We start from the raw sequence: 23,084 nt of genomic DNA on the forward strand, positions 1-23,084 counted from the left end.
CCCTATTAGCTGCTGAACTTGTATGTTAGCTTTTTGGGATTCATGCATGAGTACTCCCAAGTCTCTCTGTGCTGCAGTCTTTCTCCATTTAAATAATATTCAGCTCCTCTATTCTTCCTGCCAAAGTGCAAAACTTCACATTTTCCCAGATTATATTCCAACTGCCAAATTTTTGCCCACTCACTTAACCTGTCTATATCTCTCTAAGGGCTCTTTGTGTCATCCTCACCATTTGCCTTCCCACTTATTTTTGCGTCATCTGCAAACTTGGCGATAGTACATTCATTTCCCTCATTCAAGTCATTAATATATATAGTAAATAATTGTGGCCCCAGCACTGATCCCTGTGGCACTCCACTAGTTACAGGTTGCCATCACGAAAATGCCCCCAGTATCCTAACTCTTTGTCGTCTATTAGTTAGCCAATCCTCTATCCATGCTAATATACTACCCCCAAAACCACGGGCTCTTATCTTATTAAGTAGCCTTGTGTGCGGTACCTTATCAAACGCCTTTTCGAAATCCAAATGTACTACATCCACAGGTTCCCCTGCGCCCTTTACAATCTGGCGCTGAAACGGGGAGAGGAGCTGGCTGAGGAGTAGATATAGGAGCTGGAGGTCTCCTCAGATGAGGAGAACGTGGATGGTGGTGAGTGTGAGAAGGTCCTCGAAGGTGATGATGATGGCAATGAGGCCCTCGCACTGGTCAGGCGAGGCAGGCGTGCTCCGCAGGCCCTCATAGCTGCCTAGATTTGTGCAGCATGATGACAACATGCAGTGAGAAGGCCATAAGATCCTCACATTGCATCTATGAACGTTTTGACTCCAGTCTGGCTTATGGCAGTGCACATACCCTCTGCGATAATGCTCTTATCATGGAGACGCAGTGGAGGCCCTAACAGTTGGTCGATTGCAGGAGAATGATGACGACATGCAGTGAGGGCACACCATAGATCTTCATATAGCCTGTGAGAATGTCTGACTCCAGTCTGGCTGAGGGCAGCTCTCTTGCACTCTGTGATGAGAGTCATATCACAGAGACGCAGCCATGAAACTTCAAAGCGTCTGATCCTTTGTCCGCCTTCAGCACCTGACCCCTTCAGGAGCACAGCATCACTGGTCACAGATGCTGAAGAGATGGGGGCCAGCTCCACCTTAAAGGTGCTGAGGGCACATCGAGAGAATGACGGAACTCTGTGACGCCTGCCCATGACATTCTGGCAGCAATGACAAGCACTGTCGAGGTGCAGGCATCAGTAATGTGTCCAGGGAGTGTGAGGCCGGACCATCACTTTGGTCTGATGGCTGCATAAACACAGGGAAGAGGCCCTGGACTGAGACACCTGCCTTTATCTTGTGCAGAAAGGGCATGAACACTGCTCATCAGAACAAGGAGCCATAGGCAGGGAGACATACGAACATACAAACAAGGAGTAGGAGTAGGCCATTCAGCTCCTCGAGCCTGCTCCGTCATTTGCTAATATCATGGCTGATCTGATAGTGACCTGACATCTGCATCTCACCTACCCCCGATAACCTATCACCCCCTTGCTTACCAAAAATCTATCCACCTCTGCCTTAAAAATATTCAAAGTCTCTCCTTCCGCCACCTTTTCAGCAAGAGAGTTCCAAAGACTCATGACCCTCTGAGTGAAAAAATTTTGCCTCATCTCTTTTTAAATGGGTGGTCCCTTATTTTTAAACAGTGACCCCCTAGTTCTGGGCTCTCCCACAAGAGGAAACATCCTCTCCACATCCACCCTGGGTGACCAGGGATGGGAACTGAACATCCAGGGGTATTCAGTATTTAGGAAGGACAGATAAAAAGGAAAAGGCGGTGGAGTTGCGTTGCTTGTTAAAGAGGAAATTAACGCAATAATGAGGAAAGATATTAGCTCCGACGATATGGAATCTGTATGGGTAGAGCTGAGAAACGCTAAGAGACAAAAAACGTTAGTGGGGGTTGTATATAGACCCTCAAACTGTAGTGGTGATGTTGGGAACGGCAGTAAACATGAAATTAGAGACGCATGCAATAAAGGAACATCTGTAATTATGGGAGACTTTAATCTGCATATAGATTGGGCAAATCAAATTAGTAACAATACCATAGAGGAGGAATTCCTGGTGTGTATATGGGATGGTTTTCTGGACTAATACGTTGAGGAACCAACTAGAGAATAGGCCTCCTAGACTGGGTATTGTGTAATGAGAAAGGAATAATTGGCAATCTAGTTGTGCGAAGCCCCTTGGGGATGAGCGACCATAACATGATGGAATTCTTCATCAAGATGGAGAGTGATGTAGTTGATGCTGAGACTAGGGTCCTGAATCTTAATAAAGGAAACTACAATGGTATGAGGCGCGAGTTGGCTATGATGGATTGGGAAATGTTACTTAAAGGGATGATGGTGAATAGGCAATGGCAAACATTCAAAGAGCGCATGGGTGAACTGCAACAATTGTTTATTCCTGTCTGGCGCAAAAGTAAAATAGGAAAGGTGGCCAAACCATGGCTTACAAGGGAAATTAGAGATAGTATTAGATCCAAGGAAGAGGGGAACAAATTGGCCAGAAAAAATAACAGACCTGAGGATTGGGAGCAGTTTAGGATTCAGCAAAGGACGACCAAGGGATTGATTAAGAAGGGGAAAATAGAGTATGAGAGTAAGCTTGCGGGGAACATAAAAACTGACTGTAAAAGTTTCTATAGGTATGTGAAGAGAAAAAGATTGGTGAAGAAAAATGTAGGTCCCTTACAGTCAGAAACAGGGGAATTTATAATGGGGAACAAAGAAATGGCTGACCAATTAAATACATACTTTGGTTCTGTCTTCACGAAGGAGGACACAAATAAATGTTGGGGAACACAGGGTTTAGTGTGAGGGAGGAGCTGAAAGAAATCCGTATTAGTGGGGAAATGGTGTTGGAGAAATTGGTGGGATAGAAGGCCCAGGGCCTGATAATCTATATCCGAGAGTACTTAAGGAAATGGCCCTAGAAATAGTGGATGCATTGGTGGTCATCTTCCGAGATTCTATAGACTCTGGAACAGTTCCTACAGATTGGAGGGTAGCTATTGTAACCCGACTATTTAAAAAGGGAGGTAGAGAGAAAACATGGAATTATAGATCTGACGTCGGTAGTGGGGAAAATTCTAGAGTCCATCATAAAAGATTTAATAGCTGAGCACTTGGAAAACAGTGGCAGAATTGGACAGAGTCAGCATGGATTTATGAAAGGGAAATCATGCTTGACAAATCTACTGGAATTTTTCGAGAATGTAACTAGTAGAGTTGATGAGGGGGAGCCAGTGGATGTGGTTTATTTGGACTTTCAGAAGGCTTTTGTCAAGAAGCTAAGAGATTGGCATGTAAAATTAGAGCACATTGGATTGGGGGTAGTGTTTGAGATGGATAGAAAACTGGTTGGCAGATAGGAAACAAAGAGTAGGAATAAACGGGTCTTTTTCCGAATGGCAGGCAGTGACTAGTGGGGTACTGCGGGGATTGGTACTGGGACCTCAGCTATTCACAATATATATTAATGATTTAGATGAGGGAACTAAATGTAATATCTCCACATTTGCAGATGACACAAAGCTGGTTGGGAGGGTGAGCTGTGAGGAGGATGCAGAGATGCTTCAGTGTGATTTGGATAAGCTGAGTGAGTGGGCAAACGAATGGTAGATGCAGTATAATGTGGATAAATGTGAGGTTATCCACTTTGGTAGCAAAAACAGGAAGGCAGATTATTATCTGAATGGCTATAAATTGAGAGAGGGGAATGTGCAACGAGACCTGGGTGTCCTTGTACACCAGTAGCTGAAGGTAAGCATGCAGGTGCAGCAGGCGGTAACGAAGGCTAATGGTATGTTGGCCTTCATAGTGAGAGGATTCGAGTACAGGAGCAGGGTGTCTTGCTGCAATTGTACAGGGCCTTGGTGAGACCACATCTGGAATATTGTGTGCAGTTTTATTCTCTTTATCTGAGAAAGGATGTTCTTGCTATAGAAGGAGTGCAGCGAAGGTTTACCAGACTGACTCCTGCGATGGTGGGTCGGACATATGAGGAGAGATTGAGTCAGTTAGGATTATATTCGCTGGAGTTCAGAAGAATGAGGGGGGATCTCATAGAAACCTATAAAATTCTAACAGGACTAGACAGGGTAGATGCAGGAAGGATGTTCCCGATGGTGGGTGAGTCCAGAACCAGGGGTCACAGTCTGAGGATACGGGGTAGGCCACTTAGGACTGAGATCAGGAGAAATTTCTTCACCCAGAAAGTGGTGAGCCTGTGGAATTCGGTACCACAGAAAGTAGTTGAGGCCAAAACATTGTGTATTTTCAAGAAGGAGTTAGATATAGCTCTTGGGGCGAAAGAGGTCAAAGGATATGGGGAGAAAGCGGAGCAGGCTATTGAGTTGGAAGATCAGCCATGATCAGAATGAATGGCGGAGCAGGCTCAAAGGGCTGAATGGCCTACTCCTGCTCCTATTTTCTATGTTTCTATGTCAAGACCCCTCAGGGTCTTATATGATTCAAACAGATCACCTCTTGCTCTTCTAAACTCCAGTGGATACAAGCCTAGTTTGTCCAACCTTTCCTCATAAGACAACCCACCCATTCCAGGTGTTAGTCTGGTAAACCTTCTCTGAACTGCTTCCAATGCATTTACATCCTTTCTTAAATAAGGTGACCAATACTGTACACAGTACTCCAAATGTGGTCTCACTAGTGCCCTGTACAACTGTAGCATAACCTCCCTACTTTTGTATTCATTTCCCCTTGCAATAAATGATAACATTCTATTAGCTTTCCTAATTACTTGCTGTACGTGCATACTAGCCTTTTGTGATTCATGTACTAGGACACCCAGATCCCTCAGCACCTCAGGTGTGTCATTGAACCTGGGGGGGTTGCAGTCCTTTTGGCTTTCAAGGCCATGTCTTCTTTGCAGCAGTTGTGGGCTGGAAGCACTGAGAGGTGTGCGCACGGCTGTACTTTAAATATGGCACCCGGCGTGATGAGCCAGTGAGATGATGGCGTGGCGGGCGAATGGAAGCCTGTCTGCCTTGGAGCCGGCATGTTCCCTGAGAATGCATAATTAATATGGTGGGTTTGGGACAATATGGCGTGAAAAGCCACTATTGCAGCCGTTTTAGCTGCCTGCTACGCACTTAGTTTAGCATATTTTCAAAAAGTTACCACAGGTATGGAAGAAGAAAAAAGAATACCAGCCACTGACATTGTAATATGCTAGTCCACAAATTACCAGATTTACTGAATTTGATTTCAAATTTACCGTGGTGGCATTTGAGCTCACAAACTTTGGGTTTGAAGTTCAGTATCATAACCACTGCGCTATCATTTATGAGACAGGCATTTGTCTTTATATTGTAGCTTGTATTATATTCATTTGACAGAAGGAAAGCTGAACTTTATCGATGGCTCAAGACAAGTTAAGGCAATAAGACAATTTGACAAGCTCAATTTGAAAGGGGCTTGCCTTTTGAATGGATAGAAAATGTAGAAAAGGAAATTTTTATTTTTTCAGCTTATTGAATGTTTCCTTAAAACTGCAATGAACAGTGAGAAAAATAGCTTCACATCAACGAACATAATCAGGCATCTCTAATATCTTGGACAAAGGTTGGCTCAAGAATTGACAGATTATTCCCAGGCTGTGCTTTAAGGTGTTCAGGATGTGATTTAGGTTTTTGGCCAATCTTTTATCTTTGCAATTTCATTATTGCTTCCCCTGCCATCGAGAGTCACCAAAATAAACAGTGATCAGGTTCCAAGTAATTTGCAGAACTGTTGTATCTGCCATTCACAATTTCCCAGTGGAATGGGAAGATTAAATTATTCACCCAAGCGAGAAATTCAAATGCTAAACTTGTCGCCTGAAGTCAAAGGCACCACTACCAAATGAAATTCTCTTGTTGAGAGAGCGCGTTGCTATGATTTGGGATTTTGATCCGAGGGTTTTCCTAAACTTCAACATCACTGAGCATTCCCATAAATAAATGTATCAAGACCCAGGGGTTGAACAGTGAGTACTTACTGGAATATATCATGTGCCACTACTGACTCATCTCAACAACAAAGATTGAAAAATATACATTGTGTCTAACTTAGGTTATACATGAATTGACAAATTTATTTAACATTCAACAAATAAGTTGAGCAGCGCTCAGTAAAAGTGATATTACAAAAACAGCTTGCACTTACTAAGCCACTTCAGCATTGAAAAATGCCCCATGGTACTTCACAGAAGCATAATCAGACAAAAACTGACACTGAGCTAAAGAAGTAGCAATTGGGAGAGGTGATCAGATCATGCATGATCTAACTGCGTGGCAGAACAAGTTTGAGGGGTTGAAAGATCTACTTCTGTTCCTTGTTGCTCAGGTCAGTATCGAAGCACTCACAACACTGAGCCCCATGACCTAAGGATAACGCCACAAGTTACATTACTTTGGATTTACAGCACAGAAACAGGTCATTCATTCCAGCCAATTCTTTTTGGCATATATGCTCCATTTAAGCCTCCTTCCACCTTTTCTCATCTAACTCTATCAGCATAATATCTATTTCCTTCTCCCTCATATGCTTATCCAGTCTCTGTTAAATGCATTTATACTATTCGTTTCAACCACTCCCTGTGGTACTGAGTTCCACATTCTCACTGCTCCCGGGGTAAAGAATTTCCTCTGAATTTCCTGTTGGGTTTCTTGGTGATTATCTTATATTGATGGCCTCTAGTTTTGCTTTTCCCCACAAGTGGGAACATTCTCTCTGTGCCTAGTCTACCAAAACCTTTCATAATTTTAAAGACTTACACTAGGGCCAGAATTTTTCGGTTGGCGGGCCCGCCTGCGATTGGCTCTGCGCCACCATTTTACGTGGGCGGGCCAATTGAGGCCCACCCAGCGTAAGACGTGAGCCGTAGCGCTTGTGGGCGGGGGAGGAGAGAGAGTTGATGCCAGCACTCTTTTGGGCACGCGTGCGAAAGAGCGCTTCAATCTCCCTGACGCACAGAGCTGCCTCAGGGAGATTGAAGGGCTTTTGAACTAATTAAATAAATGGGAGTAAAAATTTAATTAAACGTGTCCTCACATGAGATGGGACATGTTTTGATATTTCGGAAAAAATATTTATTTAATTAATAAAAGCTTCAGGGAACCTCATCCCACTTGTGGATGAGATTCCCTAAAAAAACATGAAGGCCACTTGGCCTTTTCGCCTGTCCGCCAACCTTAAGGTTGGGCAGGTAGTGTTAACAATTACGTTAATTACTTCCTTAATGACCCCAATAAGCCATTTACATATCGGCAGGCGTGCAGCCGACTCCGGTGCACGCACGCTGAACAAAACATTGCAACGCAGTGCGATGACGTCGGGACGCATGCCTGATGTCATCGCGTGTCGTTTTACACGTCGGCGTGTTGGGCCCGCCCCTGCACGACAACTGAAAAATCCTGCCCTAGGTCACCCTCAGCTTTCTCTCTTCAAGAATAAAGAGACCCAGCTTGGTCATCCTTTCCTGATAGGTGTACATCTGCATTTCTGGTGTCATTATTGTGATCATTTTTGCACCCTCTCCAGTGCCTCTGTATCTTTTACATATTATGGTGACCAGAATTGTAGGTAGTACTCCAGATGTGGTCTAACCAAGGTTTGATAAAAGTTTAGCATAATTTCTTTGCTTTTTAACTTTTTCCCTCCAGAAATAAACCCTAGTGATAGGTTTGTTTTTTCTTTGTTATCACCCCATTTAGATTCTTATTTTGTAAGTAATATGCAACTTCTTTATTTGCCAATCATCTGCCATTCTGCCTGTTTGTTGATATCTTTATGTAATTCGTTCCAGTATTAACTATCCCACAAATTTGGTGTGATGTGCAAATTTAGAAATTGTGCTTCTGATTCCAAAATCTAAATTGTTCATTTAAACCGCAACAAAACTGCAGTCCCAGCACTGATCCTTGTGGAACACCACATCCCACTTTAACTTACCCTTTATCCCTACTCTCTGTCTTTTGTCTTGAAGCCAGCTAGCAATCCTTTTTGCTACTTATTCCTGACTCTACCTTCTTTGACTTTATTTATTAGTCTGTGATATCTTATTGAAGGCCTTTTGAAAATCTAGATAAATTACATTTACTGCATTACCCTTGACTACTCTCTCTCTTAGCTCTTCAAAAAAATTAACCAAGACTTTCTCTTTTGGAATAATGCTGACTGTTCATTATTATATTTTGTTTCCTGATGTTCTACTCTGTCCTTTAGTACAGATCCCATTGTCTGTCATCTCCCTGCAGGCCAGCTGCAGCGTCTTCTTGGGCACTTGCCTACCTTTTGAGAGTACCCTCACCTGCTCCATAAGCACCTCCACTGCTGTGTCTAAGAATGGAGATATTCTTGCTTTCCAGAAACCTCCGAACAGCAGCAACAGGGCTGAATATTGAATGTCACCTGAGATCAGATTTTGCAGTCCCAAAATAGGTCTCAACAGTAAATTAACAAAGACACAATTGTGCAATCTGATATTTCCACAACAAGCAGTTGCTTGTACGGTGAAGAGATTTCTCTTTGCTGCTGGCTGGGAAATTTGGAATGGAAACAAATTAAACAAAAAAATACTTGGAATCTGATTTGCATGGGGCAGAATTCTACATCCCGTGGGTGGGTGCACGCCCAGCCTGATCGGGTGTAAAATCACGTGAGAAGACGTCAGGTGAGTGTCCCAATGTCATCCTGTGCTTGTGTGATATTTCGCTCGGTGGGCAAAAGTCAGAAGTGCGCCCGCCAACAATTAAGAGGGCAATTAAACCCATTAACGGTGTAATTGAATCTGATTTTTCACGATCTGTCCAACCTTACGGTTGGGGGATGGGCAAATCAGCCAGGTGGGCTTTGCATTTCTTATGAAACCTCATCCAAGGGTGGGATGAGGTTACTGTTATTAAATAAAATAAAAATAAAAATCTATGGACAGCATTTTTATTATTGCTATGTTCAGGTGCCTGATTGTGATGCTTGGACATTTTTTCCTGATTTTCAAAACTTTATTTTATGGCTTTCGGGTCTGCAGTTCCCTGAGGCAGCTCTCTGCCTTCAGAGAGCTTTCTCTCAGTGCTCGACCACGGAAACGTCGTCAGCCGCCCTCCTCCCATCCCCACCCCGGCAGCGCTGAGCTTTTCAGCACATGTTTCATGGCAGTGTGAAATTGTAGTCAGGGACCGATCACAGTTGGTGGTCTGTTTCCCGACCACTCCCGGGCCCATCGTTCACGCCTGCCCACCATGCCGAAAATTCAGGCCATGCACATTTAAGTTATCTGGGCTCATCCGCACATGGTTAAAATGATCACATAATTGCAAAGATAAAAGATTTTACCAAAAAGCTTTAATTCATAGTAAGTTATAAGTCACATACTGCCCACCTATATTAATAAGAACCTGTTTATAAATAGTCATTTAGTAGTACAGAGCTTGAGCATTGCTGAAGAAAGAGACTTGCTGCCTACGCTTCTCATCTTGCACTCATCAGGACAGATTGCAAGATTACCAACAGGAAAGGAAACAATAATTTACACTGCATGAGAAGGGAGTGCTGATTGGTTGGCAGGTGGTCATCTGATTGGTAAAGGCGTTGTCATGGAGAATGCAGCAGGGAACAGTTAATTGGCAAGCTATTGCTCAAATTCAAAAATTTGAAAAACAAAAGCTTGGGAGACAGCCATTCCCTGGTTTATTCCCCATGGCAATGCCTTGGCCAATCACAGTTGACCTGTCTGGTTTGAATTTGAACAATAGCTTGAAAGTTAACCATTCCCTGCTGCATTCTCCATGGAAATGCCTCTACCAATCAGAGTCTACTTGCCAACTGCTCAGCACTCTCTTTTCATGCAGTATAAATTGTTTTTCCCTTTACTGTTGGTAATCTTGTGATAAGTCCTGATGAATGCAAGACAAAAAGCTTAGCCTGCATGTCTATTTTTTTCAGCAAAACTTGTTTATAATACAAACATTCAGTTCTGCTTAATTCTTGCCCATCAACAAACCATCTACACTTAAAACAGTCTTCTTATTACGAATTAATGTAGCAGCTTTTAACTAAAATACTCACGATCCATCTCTCACAGTCAATAACCTTCAGCCTGCCTCACTCATTGCAGAAATCACGGGCAGAATTTTTCTGAGGGGCTGGAAGTCCTCCAGAGGGAGCCAACCCGACTCCAGTGGATTGTAGAACCCTGGGGCGGCATTTTGCTGGAGGTAGCCACTTTATAAGTCGCCGGGGCTGCCGTCCAATCTGAGGGATGGTAGCTCAGCAGCAGTTAAGTGGTGCTCCCGTGGGTGCGGGGCCAGCCACTGCCACTGGAGAACTTCCCCATGGGCCATAGAATGGCCATTAAGGAGGACCCCCTCCCCGGGAACCTGCCGGGAAGCTGCTACAGGTTTACTGGGTAGTCTCCCCACATAGCGATGGGCGCTCCCATTGCGGGCAAAATACCCCCGGGGCAGGTAGTGTCCCTTAATTTGACCATTAAGTGGCTGCCCGGTGGGTGGCCGCATTACTAAGGTTCCCTCCGCTGGTAATATGCCATGGCAGCAGGAGGACATTGGGTTCCCCTCCCGAGGCCTTCCTCGTGCCATATTGCCAGCCCTTCCACTACCCAGCCCATCTCCAATGGGCCAAGAAAATTCAGCTCCACCTTTCGCACATCCTCCATATGATACCAAGATATAATACTCTCAAACACACAGGTCGGATTCCCATCCAGCCAGGATTTCTCTTTTCTCTATTGAAGGCACTACCCTTCCTAGGATAAGACTCAAGATGGAGCAGAATCCTGTCTGCAACTGACTCAGCTGACTATCCCTCTAGTATAACAGGTGTCAACCTGGTGAAGCTACAACACAGGACTACTTGCGTGCCAAACAGCATAAGCAGCAAGTGATAGAGCTAAGCATTTGCATAAGCAACAGATCAGATCTATGCTCTGCAGTCCTGCCACATCCTGTCGTGAATGGTGGTGGACAATTAAACTCACTAGAGGAGGAGACTCCACATATATCTCCATCCCCAATGATGGAGGAGCACAGCACATCAGTGCAAAAGATAAGGTTGAAACATTCGCAACAATCTTCAGCCAGAAGTGCCGAGTGGATGATCCATGTTGACCTCATCCAGAGATTCCCACCATCACAGATGCCAGTCTTCAGCCAATTCGATTCACTCCACGTGATATCAAGAAACGGCTGAAGGCCCTGGTTAGTACAAAGGTTATGGGCCCTGACAACATTCTGACAATAGTACTGAAGATTGTACTCCAGAACTTGCCGCGCCCCTAATCAAGCTGTTCTAGTACAGCTACAACACTGGTATCTACCCGGCAATGTGAAAAATTGCCCAGTTATGTCCTGTACACAAAAAACAGGACAAATACAGCCCAGCCAATTACTGCCTCAACCGTCTACTCTTCATCATCAGTAAAGTGATGGAAGGGATCATCAACAGTGGTGTCAAGCGGCACTTGCTTAGCAATAACCTGCTCGCTGATTCCCAGTTTGGGTTCCACCAGGGTCACTCAGCTTCTGACATCATTACAGCCTTGGTTCAAACATGGACAAAAGAGCTGAACTCTAGAGGTGAGGTAAGACGAATGCCCTTGACATCAAGGCAGCATTTGACTGAGTGTGGCATCAAGGAGCCCTAGCAAAACTGGAGTTAATGGGAATCAGGAGGAAAACTGTCCGCTGGTTGGAATCATATCTAGCACAAAGGATGATGATTGTGGTTGTTGGAGGTCAATCATCTCAGTTCCAGGACATCGCTGCAGGAGTTCCTCAGGTTAGTGTCCTAGGCCCTATCTTCAGCTGCTTCATCAATGACCTTCCTTCCATCATAAGGTCAGAAGTGGGGATGCTCACTGATGATTGCGCAATGTTCGGCACCATTCACAACTCTCAGATACTGAAGAAGTGTATGTCCAAATGCAGCAAGATCTGGACAATATACAGGCTTGGGCTGGCAAGTGGCAAGTAAATTCAGGTCAACAATTCAATGTACATTTTCCTGAGCTGCTGGTACATGTCTGACTGACAAATCTTGGGGATAGTGTAATTAGTATAAAAGGGGCAGTTGCTATTTGTGGTATATTGTGGATTGGTGGCAGAGAAGTCAGAATAATAAGGTTATATTAGCTACAGAGTCCAACTGCTTTGTAAATTTGTAGTGATTTTTTTGTAACTACTTTCCTAACATCACTTGATTGCTCGGTGATTAATTAACCTTAGAGAATCAACATTGAGCTGCCAATTTCACCACTGTTGCTGTCACTCTGCCTACTGCATGCAGTTGTAATAAAAGAAACACAAAACCTACATTTATAGATCAACTTTCACAATATTCCAAATTGCTTTCAGCCAATTAAGTACTTTTGAGTTGTTGTAGTCACTAGTCTAATGATGCCAATGTTATCAAATGGCAGAACAGGCTTGAGGGGCTGACTGGCTTACTCTTGCTCCTAATACATATATTCATAAGTTATTTGGATTGATGAGATGAGCTGGGCTAGGTGGCCTTTGTCATCCATAAATATCTTGCGAATAGTGGATGGAATCATAGCTAGAGTTCTGTTTATTTTGTTGCTAATGGAAGTTTACTGAGCAGACTTTGCAGGGTGAAATTGCTAGGACAGGAGTGTGTAACGGGCTCATGTTGAATCAGTAACCTTTTTTACATTGCACATGATTCTCAAGAGTCTTTTCCATTGTCCTTCCAATATTGTCCTCTTACCTACTATTCCACTCTATCTTGGTGCTTTTATGAGTTTTTTGAGTTATTTAAATATATTGACAAAGTTGTGCTGCATATTGGATATGGAAAATATGTTCTAGTGAGAAGCAGCAATCAGCAGAATCATCAGACTTGCTGATCAGGAAAACACAGATGCAATTGTGAACCATTCGGTCTTGTGCTCTGGCCTCTTTAAGTTGTGTTGCACACAGACAACTGAGGGCTCTAACTCTTCTCACTGACAGTGAAGGCCTATGTTGTTCAATCATTCCACTTTGTTGTTCAGGAGTCATTTGATCTTTCTACCCTGTGAGATTACTGATAAAATAGAATTCAATTACATCCCTTGTATGAAATAATTATATTGAATTATATCATGCACCCAGGCAGGAGATAGTCTTTTAGTTCTTCTACAGCATGGGAAGGAGCTGGTGCAGTTTATCTGGTTTGCAAGAATTAATTTTCCTCCCAAATATGAATTTACTGTCACCGTGTCCATATGGTGCAACATGCAGAACATGCTGAGGCAGTCATCAAAATCAGTGCTATCGCCTGCACAGTGTTATAAATAACCAATGGGATATCTTCCTGTCAAATTAATAATATTGCATGATGCTGTTAAAGTCAAATTTGTACTCTCTGGTTTGTTTAATAGGCGATCACCTATCTAGCATCGTTGCCGCTCTTAATATTAATGACCTACGCCGCATCTATAATCTGATGATATTTGTAACCAGATGGCAACAATGGGTATTATCATTTTACTAGAACCTTTCTGTGATTGTTTGGTGAATTGATTGGTGAAGCTAGAAAGGGGAAAAAAAAATCATGCATGATCGAAGGGGCGGTGGAGTGGAATAAGAGGCCCGGAAACAGGAAAAGCACCAGCGCTCATGATTTCTCTCCCTGGCCCTGGCCGCAAGCAATAGTGAGATAAATGTCCAGGCAATCTGATTTAATGATGTTGATAGCAGGCACTGTTCTCTCTAATATTTATTTGGAGTGTGTAGGTGATGTATTTAACTATACGGCCCCTTTTAAATCTTTTATTGCTAGTTGCATAATCCAGGAAACTTAAAGGGGCCAATTTGTACATGGCTTGTGCTGGGACTTTTGGGTTGCTGGGAACATTTTCAACTTACACAGAACATTGGTTGAGGGATAAATGTTTGCCAGGCCAAGAACTCCCCTGCTTTTCTTCAAATAGTGCCGTGAGATCATTAATGTCCATCTGAGAGAGCAGATGGAGTTTGGTTTAACATCTCATCATGTAGTCACTGAGCTTTGTCAAGTGATGCTCAACATTTGGTCACTAGAAGCTATTGCTCAGTGCATAATCAGCAATACATATATTTTACATTAATATGTATATTATGTATAATTTAATGATATATTGTTCACACACTTTAGAAATAATTTATGAACAGCACTTCAATATTATAAGATCCAAGGGGCCTTTTCATTACCTCTCAGCATTTTGTCTAGTGAGGTCCACAGCTTCTGGGCTTTTATCCACTGCCACAGCACGACTCTGCAAAATAAAACAATTCAATCAAGAAAAGTAATGAAGTGACATGACAATTCAGAAGAATGGGATAGGGTAGCAGTACGATAGGCTTATGTTGACAATAAATGGCAGAATTCGGAAAAGCAAATTAAATTGTTACATGAGGAAATAGTTTCACTATAAAGGCCAGATGTGCATATTGTTTAACAGATAGAATGAGAAGAAAGAAGCAGAAGGAAAATAACAAGAGGATGGGAGATAAAAAACAGAAAATGCTGGAAACACTCAGCAGGTCTGACAGCATCTGCAGAGAGAGAAACAGAAAGGTCATTGACCTGAAACGATAACTCTTTTTCTCTTGCCACAGATGCTGCCAGATTTGCTGAGCGTTTCCAGCATTTTCTGTTTTTATTTCGGATGCCCAGATGAGGGATAGGGGAAGAATGAGTGTAAGAGAGAAGATGAGGAAAGTGAGACGGGAAGGGAGAAGGGAAGGTAGTGAGAAAGGGGCAAAGGAAGATTACAGAAGGCAAGAGATAGAGAGGCACAGAAGGGGAGAGCAGAGACAGTATGAAAGGTCACGGAAGAAATACAGAGATCGAAATGATGAGAGGGAAACAAGGGGAAAAAGGTGTAAGGCAGAAACAGAAGAGAAAAAAACGAGAAAATCGGGATTTAATGAGGAGGCAGTGGTTGGAAAGTCGGGTATAAGAATATCCCTCCACTGGCCCTGGAAGCCACAACCGGATTTTATGGTTGCCAGGCCGATAGGTGCTTAAGGTTATGGCTTCCTCCTTCCTGGAGGAGGATATCCCGTCTCCAAAGGTTGCCAGCCAAACAGACAGCCAACTGCGCCAGTCTCAGGACCAACGATGGGGGCAGAGAAGGAGATAAATGAGGTGGGCTAGCCAGGGCCAGTCAGTCAGGCCCTGGCAAAGGATGGAGCGGGAAGAGCGAGGACAGCAATGGAGAGGGTGATCAAGAGGGGAGTGGGGTGGGGGGGGCAACCCTTTCCGCAGAGGGTTTCCGAACAGGAGGGACAACAACCCACCCGAAACAAACACTCGAGCCTATGGCTGGGAGGTCTGAATATGCCCAACACCTTGCCACATGGAGTGCGCCCACTTCGCTGCTGGTAAAATACCAGAGGCGGCAGCAAGAGGCCCTGAAGTAGTCACTAATTGGACACTTAAGGGCCTCAATTGGCTCATGAGTGAACAGGCCACCCAACACCTCCCCCTACTACTGGTAAAATTCCAGCGGAGGCGGGTAGGCAACAGGCATGGTGGCCCCTTCGATTCTGCCCAATTTACGTCCTCCTCCGCCTGCCAGGGCATAAAATTCTGGCCATAGGAAAGGACGTGAAAATAGAGAAGTACGTGGAGGAGAAAATGTTTTTCAGGCCTACCAATGTTAATATTTTTTAGTCAGATGTTATGAGTTCATAAATGAATGAATTAGATATGAAGTTTTCAGAATTATTGAGTTTGATTGTTTTGGCTTAGATTGATCATTAAGAACGAGATGTCGCATAACAAAAACATGAGGTAGCACAAGTTTAAAAAGAAATTGAATATCATTTTCCTCCAGAGCTTCAAAAGAATTCGGCGGGCCTGTGCCAACACAGCTTTCAAATAAATCAACAGAAAACAACAAGAAAGCATTAAAATTAATTGGAATGACTTAACATTTTGATGGCAAACTTCCTGTTCAAATATATTACTAATTAAAAAAAGGGCATTAATGAAAAAAATTGCCAATACTCACTTGTTTGAAGAAATGCAGCAAGCTCAGAACTATGACACCAGATCCACACCCAATTTCCAGGAACAGAGGGCCAGCAGCCTGTTGGGAGTTCTGCCAATGCACCTTTTCAACAGAAAATAAAGCGTCTTCTTCGGTGAGTTCTGACAGCACAAGATTGACTAACTCCTAATTAAAATGAAAATAAAAAAACACAGGAAATCAACATAAAATAACTGTCATTTATTTTGTACTGACTGCTACATATACAGATTTTCTGTGCCATCTGATTATAGATTTCATAAAATTGATCAGAATCAGGGGGAAGCTGTCCACTGGTTGGAGTCATACCCAGCATAAAGGAAGATGGTTTTGTCTGTTGGAGGCCAATCATCTCAACCCAGGACATTGCTGCAGCAGTTCTTCAGGGAAGTGTCCTAGGCCCAACATCTTCAGCTATTTCATCAATGACCTTCCCTCCATCTTAAGGTCAGAAGTGGGAATATTTATTGATGCTTGCACAATGTTCAGTTCCATGCGCCATGAATAACGAAGCAGCCCATGTAGCGAGGTCTGGACAACATTCAGATTTTGCTGATAAGTGACAAGTAACATACACATCACACAAGTGCCGGGCAATGGCCATCTTCAACAGGGGAAAGTAACCACTTCCCATGACATTCAATGTCATCACCATCACTAAATCTCTCACCATCAACGTCCTAGGGTGGCCATTGATCAGAAGTCTTACTGGACCAGCCACATAAATACTGTTGCTACAAGAACAGATCAGAGGCTGGGAATTCTGCAGCAAGTGAATCACCTCCTCACTCCCCAACGTCTGTCCCCCATCTAAAAGGCACAAGCTAGGAGTGTGAGGGAATACCCACCCTCCAGCCTTGATGGATGCAGCTCCAACAAAAGCCAAGATGTTCGACACACTTAGGATGAAGCAGCCCATTTGATTGGCATCCCATCCACCACCTTAAACATTAATTCCCTCCACTACAGGCACATCATATCTGCCGTGCGTACCATCTACAAGATGCACTGCAGTAATTTGCCACGCCTTCTTTGAAAAAAACCTTCTGAACTTGCAACCTCTACCACTTCGAAGGACAAGGGCAGCAGGTGGATGGGAAATTCCCACCTCAAATTTCCCCTCCAAGTTGCACACCACCCTGACTTATATCACTGTTCTTTCATTGTTGCTCAGTCAAAATCCTGGATCTTCCTATCTGATAGCACAGTGGCAGTACCTTCACCAGGCATATCACAGCGGTTCAAGAAGGAAGCTCATTAGCTTCTTAAGGACAATTAGCGATGGGAAATAAATGCTGGCCTTGCCAGTGATGCTCACATACCATCAAAGAATGAAAAAAAAAGTCACCTCATCAGTGCCTCATTAGGTCTTATTCAGTTCTCAGACCCCTCGCTGTAACAATCAGGCAACACCATGACTGTAATGTAATGGACAATGCCTTTGTGGAAGGAATACCCTCTCGGTAGCAGTGAGAAAATGCTCGATGTGGTACTCAGCCATGGAAAGTATCAGTACTTTGGCTGTACAGATCAAAATGAAAGGCTGTAAATGACTGTAATATTGTTTGTACTGATGCACCTGGTGATACATTTTGTAAAAGTTTAACCTGGATTGTACCCTTGTAATGTTGTTTTTGAAATGGTTTTGAATGTGATTGAAGATTTTTTATGAATAAAGTATATTTTTACAAAAAAAAAAAAAAAAAAAGTATCAGTACTTTGCTGAACTCTTTATTTATCTTAGTTTTTGTTCTAGTGTGTGCCTCGCTGGTCGACTGCAGAAACTGTTCTCCAGAACTCTCACCAATTCAGACTACAATATACTGTATAGTATACTGAACTACACAAGTTGTGACGCCACACTTATAGGGCGGAATTTAATGCTGGTGTTGGTGAGCCCGTCCACAGGCTGGAGAGCAGGTGGCATCCCTGCTGTGGCCTTGTTGGGATTAAGTCCCAATTAGTCAGCCCGCTGGATGCCTTCTGAGTTCCTGGCTCAACTAGGGTCAATTTCCTACTGGATTTTCTCCTGAAGGGATGTCCCGTCTCTGAGCAATACCGGCCAATCAGAGGCCAGCAGTTCTCCAATACAGGCTGCGCCACTGGGAGTGGAGGCCACTGCAGGTGGCCCGACAATGAAGATCATCGCTCGTGTCCCAGAGTTCAGGTGAGTGGGGAAGTTTCACTGGGGCCAGTCCGGGAGACCTAAGCAAGGGGGAGGCATGGGGAGGGGCTGGGTGGAGTAAAAGGCAGCAGTGTGTCTTTCTCCGGGTCCCTCCCTTGCCGCCTGCAGTTATCTCCATTGGGCATAGGATGCCTGAGAAGAGGGGAGTCCCCTCACCTGGCATGTCCACCAGGGCTTAGCTGGCACTTCGCCCAAATACTAGTGGTAGTGGGATGAGGCCCTTAAATGGCCTCTAGTTGATCTCAATTGGTCTCCAGGCAGGAAGGCTGTTCTCCACGCTTCACACCCTGGGCTTAGTTGGGCGATATCAGGAAGGCTCTCCAACCTGAATCTTTCCACCCCATTATATGGCACCCACATTCCCCCACCCTGTCAGCCTCCCAGCCGGCTGCCTGTGGGGAGCATTAAATTGCACCCATACTCACAGATGATAACCAAAAACCCAGATAGATTACAAAGCACTGCTCAGCTTCTGTCTAAGGGTTTGAACATTTTTGTTAAATTCTTTTGCCTGATATTCTGGTTTGAATAAATATAGAGCTGCCACTAGTATAAAAATTGGGGATGGCAAAGGCCATATCTGCATAATGGCACAGCATGGAGGGTCCTGCAATGCAGTCGTCTCCTTGCCAATGGCATTTAAGACTGTCCAGCCATGCCTTTCTAGAGTGAATATTGATAGACTATTTCACCAGGCAGTGAATCATAACACAAGCTATTAAACAGTGATAAGGGGTAGAAACACTGGCTAATTAATTCTTCCTCCAGAGGAGGGTCATTATAGTACTCTTACTGGGATAAGAACGAGTTTTCATTCATAAAGCACCTGTCAGAACTCCAAGGCACCCCATAACATTTTAAAACCAATTAAGTACTTTTTTAAAGTGTAGTCACTGTTGTAATCTCAGGAAATGCAGCTGTAATTTGTACACAAACAGCATTGAGGTAAATGACCAGGTAATCAGCTTTTCTGATGTTGACTGAAGGATAAGTATTGGCCAGAAAACTGGAGAACTACCCTGCTCTTCTTTGAATATTGCCATTTACGTCGACCTGAGAGGACAGTTCAACATCTCGTTGCAAGAGGGCACATCTGACAGTGCAGCATGTCCTCAGTATTGTTAGCCCATGTTAGGTGCTTAAGTCGCTGGAGTGGGACTCGAACCCACTTCCCTGTGACTCAGAGATGAGAGTGCCCATTAAGCCATATCTGACACTAACTCAGCACAGGTCTGGGAGTTATATGACAGTGAGTTACCGGAGCAATCCCCAATACTGATTTTCCAAACTCCTCGTTTGATTTTAATCTGATTTAAATGACCTAAGACAATCTCATAACCAAAGTAAGTCCTTTCAAAACCACTGCAAGGGGGGATAAGACAGTCACAGAAGGTTAGAGAGCTGGCTGCTGCAATGCATTTGTGGTGCTACCGCCAAGTTTTTTTGACACCTCATCATTATTGGCTAATGATTGTCTACCACCTGAAGTATGGGTGGCAATTGCCACACAAAATTAAAAACAAGTATGGCATGCTCCGGCATTACCCTGGACAGACTGTTTCTGAATTGGTAAGCAGCTGTTTTCACAAAACATCTAATTAATACCCTTTCTTTAATACCCTTTAAATATTATACAATTTTCTTTCATTTCAGGAGTTATATACATTGTGTTGCTTACATTCAAAGGGTCGGGGTGGTGGGGGAGGGGGCGGTGGCTTGAAGGACAATTCCGATCTATTCTTCCTCCACATTTGTTTGCTCCTGCTCCCCATTGAAACTCAGGAGGAGAAAATATACTGGCCTGCTATTTTCCAATCTTATGGTGGCAGAGTGGGAATAGCTTCAAGGGAATCCAGGTCAATATCTCCAAATGAAATATATTTTGGCATACAATCAGAACACACAATATGCAAGATTCGGTCAAACACTTCAAAGGTTTAAACAGGTTTAGAAAAATAGACTTTAAAAAAAATCTATGAAGTACTCTCTTTGAGGTGCTGCAGGGATCTGTTTTGGCCACTACATGAGAGACAAGGGCCAGTAGTCCAGCACATGTTCTACAACTGGCTCCAACTCAAAGAAAAGCTGGTTTTGGACATGCGAGAGAAAAATAAAACACAAGTGTCCATCGGGTAGAGTGCCAGCCAGGCTGACCAGTTTTTTTTGGCAATGATTGCAGTGTTATAAACGCAAATGCTTAATACATAGAAACATAGAAAATAGGAGCAGGAGTAGGCCATTCGGCCCTTTGAGCCTGCTCTGCCATTCATCATGATCATGGCTGATCTTACAACTCAATAGCCTGCTCCTGCTTTCTCCCCATATCCTTTGACCCCTTTCGCCCCAAGAGCTATATCTAACTCCTTCTTGAAAATAGACAATGTTTTGGCCTCAACTACTTTCTGTGGTAGCAAATTCCACAGGCTCACCACTCTCTGGGTGAAGAAATTTCTCCTCATCTCAGTCCTAAATGATCTACCCCGTATCCTCAGACTGTGACCCCTGGTTCTGGACTCCCCCACCATTGGGAACATCTTTCCTGCATCTACCCTATCTAGTCCTGTTAGAATTTTATAGGTTTCTATGAGATCCCCCCTCATTCTTCTGAACTCCAGCGAATATAATCCTAACCAACTCAATCTTTCCTCATATGTCCATCCCGTCATCCCAGGAATCAGTCTGGTAAACCTTCGCTGCACTCCTTCTATAGCAAGAACATCCTTTCTCAGATAAAGAGAACAAAACTGCACACAATATTCCAGATGTGGTCTCACCAAGGCCCTGTACAATTGCAGCAAGACACCCTGCTCCTGTACTCGAATCTCTCGCTATGAAGGCCAACATACCATTAGCCTTCGTTACCGCCTGCTGCATCTACATGCTTACCTTCAACGGCTGGTGTACGAGGACACCCAAGTCTCGTCGCACATTCCCCTCTCTCAATTTATAGCCATTCAGATAATAATCTGCCTTCATGTTTTTGCTACCAAAGTGGATAACCTCACATTTATCCACATTATAATGCATCTGCCATGCACTTGCCCACTCACTTAGCTTGTCCAAATCATACTGAAGCATCTCTGCATCCTCCTCACAGCTCACCCTCCCACCCAGCTTTGTGTCATCTGCAAATTTGGAGATATTACATTTAGTTCCCTCATCCAAATCATTTATATTGTGAATAACTGGGATCCCAGCATCGATCCCTGTGGTACCCTACTAATCACTGCCTGCCATTCGGAAAAAGACCCGTTTATTCCTACTCATTGCTTCCTATCTGCCAACCAGTTTTCTATCCATGTCAATACACTACCCCCAATCCCATGTGCTTTAATTTTACATGCCAACCTCTTATGTGGGACTTTGTCGAAAGCCTTCTGAAAATCCAAATAAACCACACCCACTGGCTCCCCCTCATCAACTCTACTAGTTACATTCTCGAAAAATTCCAGTAGATTTGTCAAGCATGATTTCCATTTCGCTAATCCATGCTGACTCTGTCCGATTCTGCCACTGTTTTCCAAGTGCTCAGCTATTAAATCTTTTATAATGGACTCTAGAATTTTCCCGACTAAGGCTTCAGGCTAACTGGTCTACAATTCCCTGTTTTCTCTCTACCTCCCTTTTTAAATAGTGGGGTTACATTAGCTACCATCCAATCTGTAGGAACTGTTCCAGAGTCTATAGAATCTTGGAAGATGACCACCAATACATCCACTGTTTCTAGGGCCACTTCCATAAGTACTCTCGGATATAGATTATCAGGCCCTGGGGATTTAGCGGCCTTCTATCCCATCAATTTCTCCAACACTATTTCCCCACTAATACGGATTTCTTTCAGCTCCTCCCTCACACTAAACCCTGTGTTCCCCAACATTTATTTGTGTCCTCCTTTGTGAAGACAGAACCAAAGTATGTATTTAATTGGTCAGCCATTTCTTTGTTCCCCATTATAAATTCCCCTGTTTCTGACTGTAAGGGACCTACATTTTTCTTCATCAATCTTTTTCTCTTCACATACCTATAGAAACTTTTACAGTCAGTTTTTATGTTCCCCGCAAGCTTACTCTCATACTCTATTTTCCCCTTCCTAATCAATCCCTTGGTCCTCCTTTGCTGAATTCTAAACTGCTCCCAATCCTCAGGTCTGTTATTTTTTCTGGCCAATTTGTTCCCCTCTTCCTTGGATCTAATACTATCTCTAATTTCCCTTGTAAGCCATGGTTTGGCCACCTTTCCTATTTTACTTTTGCGCCAGACAGGAATAAACAATTATTGCAGTTCACCCATGTGCTCTTTGAATGTTTGCCATTGCCTATCCACTGTCATCCCTTTAAGTAATGTTTCCGAATCCATCTTAGCCAACTCACACCTCATACCATCGTAGTTTCCTTTATTAAGACTCAGGACCCTAGTCTCAGAATCAACTACATCACTCTCCATTTTGATGAAGTATTCTATCATATTATGGTCGCTCATCCCCAAGGGGCTTCGCACAACTAGATTGCCAATTATAAAAACAAAAAACTACCGCGGATGCTGGAAATCCAAAACAAAAACAGAATTACCTGGAAAAACTCAGCAGGTCTGGCAGCATCGGCGGAGAAGAAAAGAATTGACGTTTCGAGTCCTCATGACCCTTCAGCAGAACTGAGTATAGCTGGAGAGGGGTGAAATGTAAGCTGGTTTAAGGTGGTGAGGGCGGGGGGGGGGGGGGGGGAGAGAAGTTTGGGGGGGGTGTGGTTGTAGGGACAAGCAAGCAGTGATAGGAGCAGATAATCAAAAGATGTCAC

The 23,084-nt window shown here is 43.6% G+C and overlaps 1 protein-coding gene across 4 annotated transcripts in view; it reads right to left on the bottom strand.

Annotated features, from left to right (window-relative positions):
• hemk1 (HemK methyltransferase family member 1) overlaps positions 1-23,084 on the bottom strand; it is a 118,207-nt gene that overhangs the window by 41,283 nt on the left and 53,840 nt on the right. For 3 of the 4 annotated variants that reach the window (XM_078543155.1, XM_078543154.1, XM_078543157.1), the window contains 2 exons: positions 16,089-16,253; positions 14,281-14,345 (listed from right to left, as the gene is read on the bottom strand). In XM_078543155.1, the coding sequence (XP_078399281.1) occupies positions 14,281-14,345; positions 16,089-16,253 (230 nt within the window). The remainder of the gene's footprint in view (positions 1-14,280; positions 14,346-16,088; positions 16,254-23,084) is intronic. The other variant, XM_078543156.1, reaches the window with a different exon arrangement.

The sequence above is a fragment of the Cetorhinus maximus genome, chromosome 6 (assembly GCF_964194155.1).
Source record: "Cetorhinus maximus chromosome 6, sCetMax3.hap1.1, whole genome shotgun sequence".
NCBI lineage: Eukaryota > Metazoa > Chordata > Chondrichthyes > Lamniformes > Cetorhinidae > Cetorhinus > Cetorhinus maximus.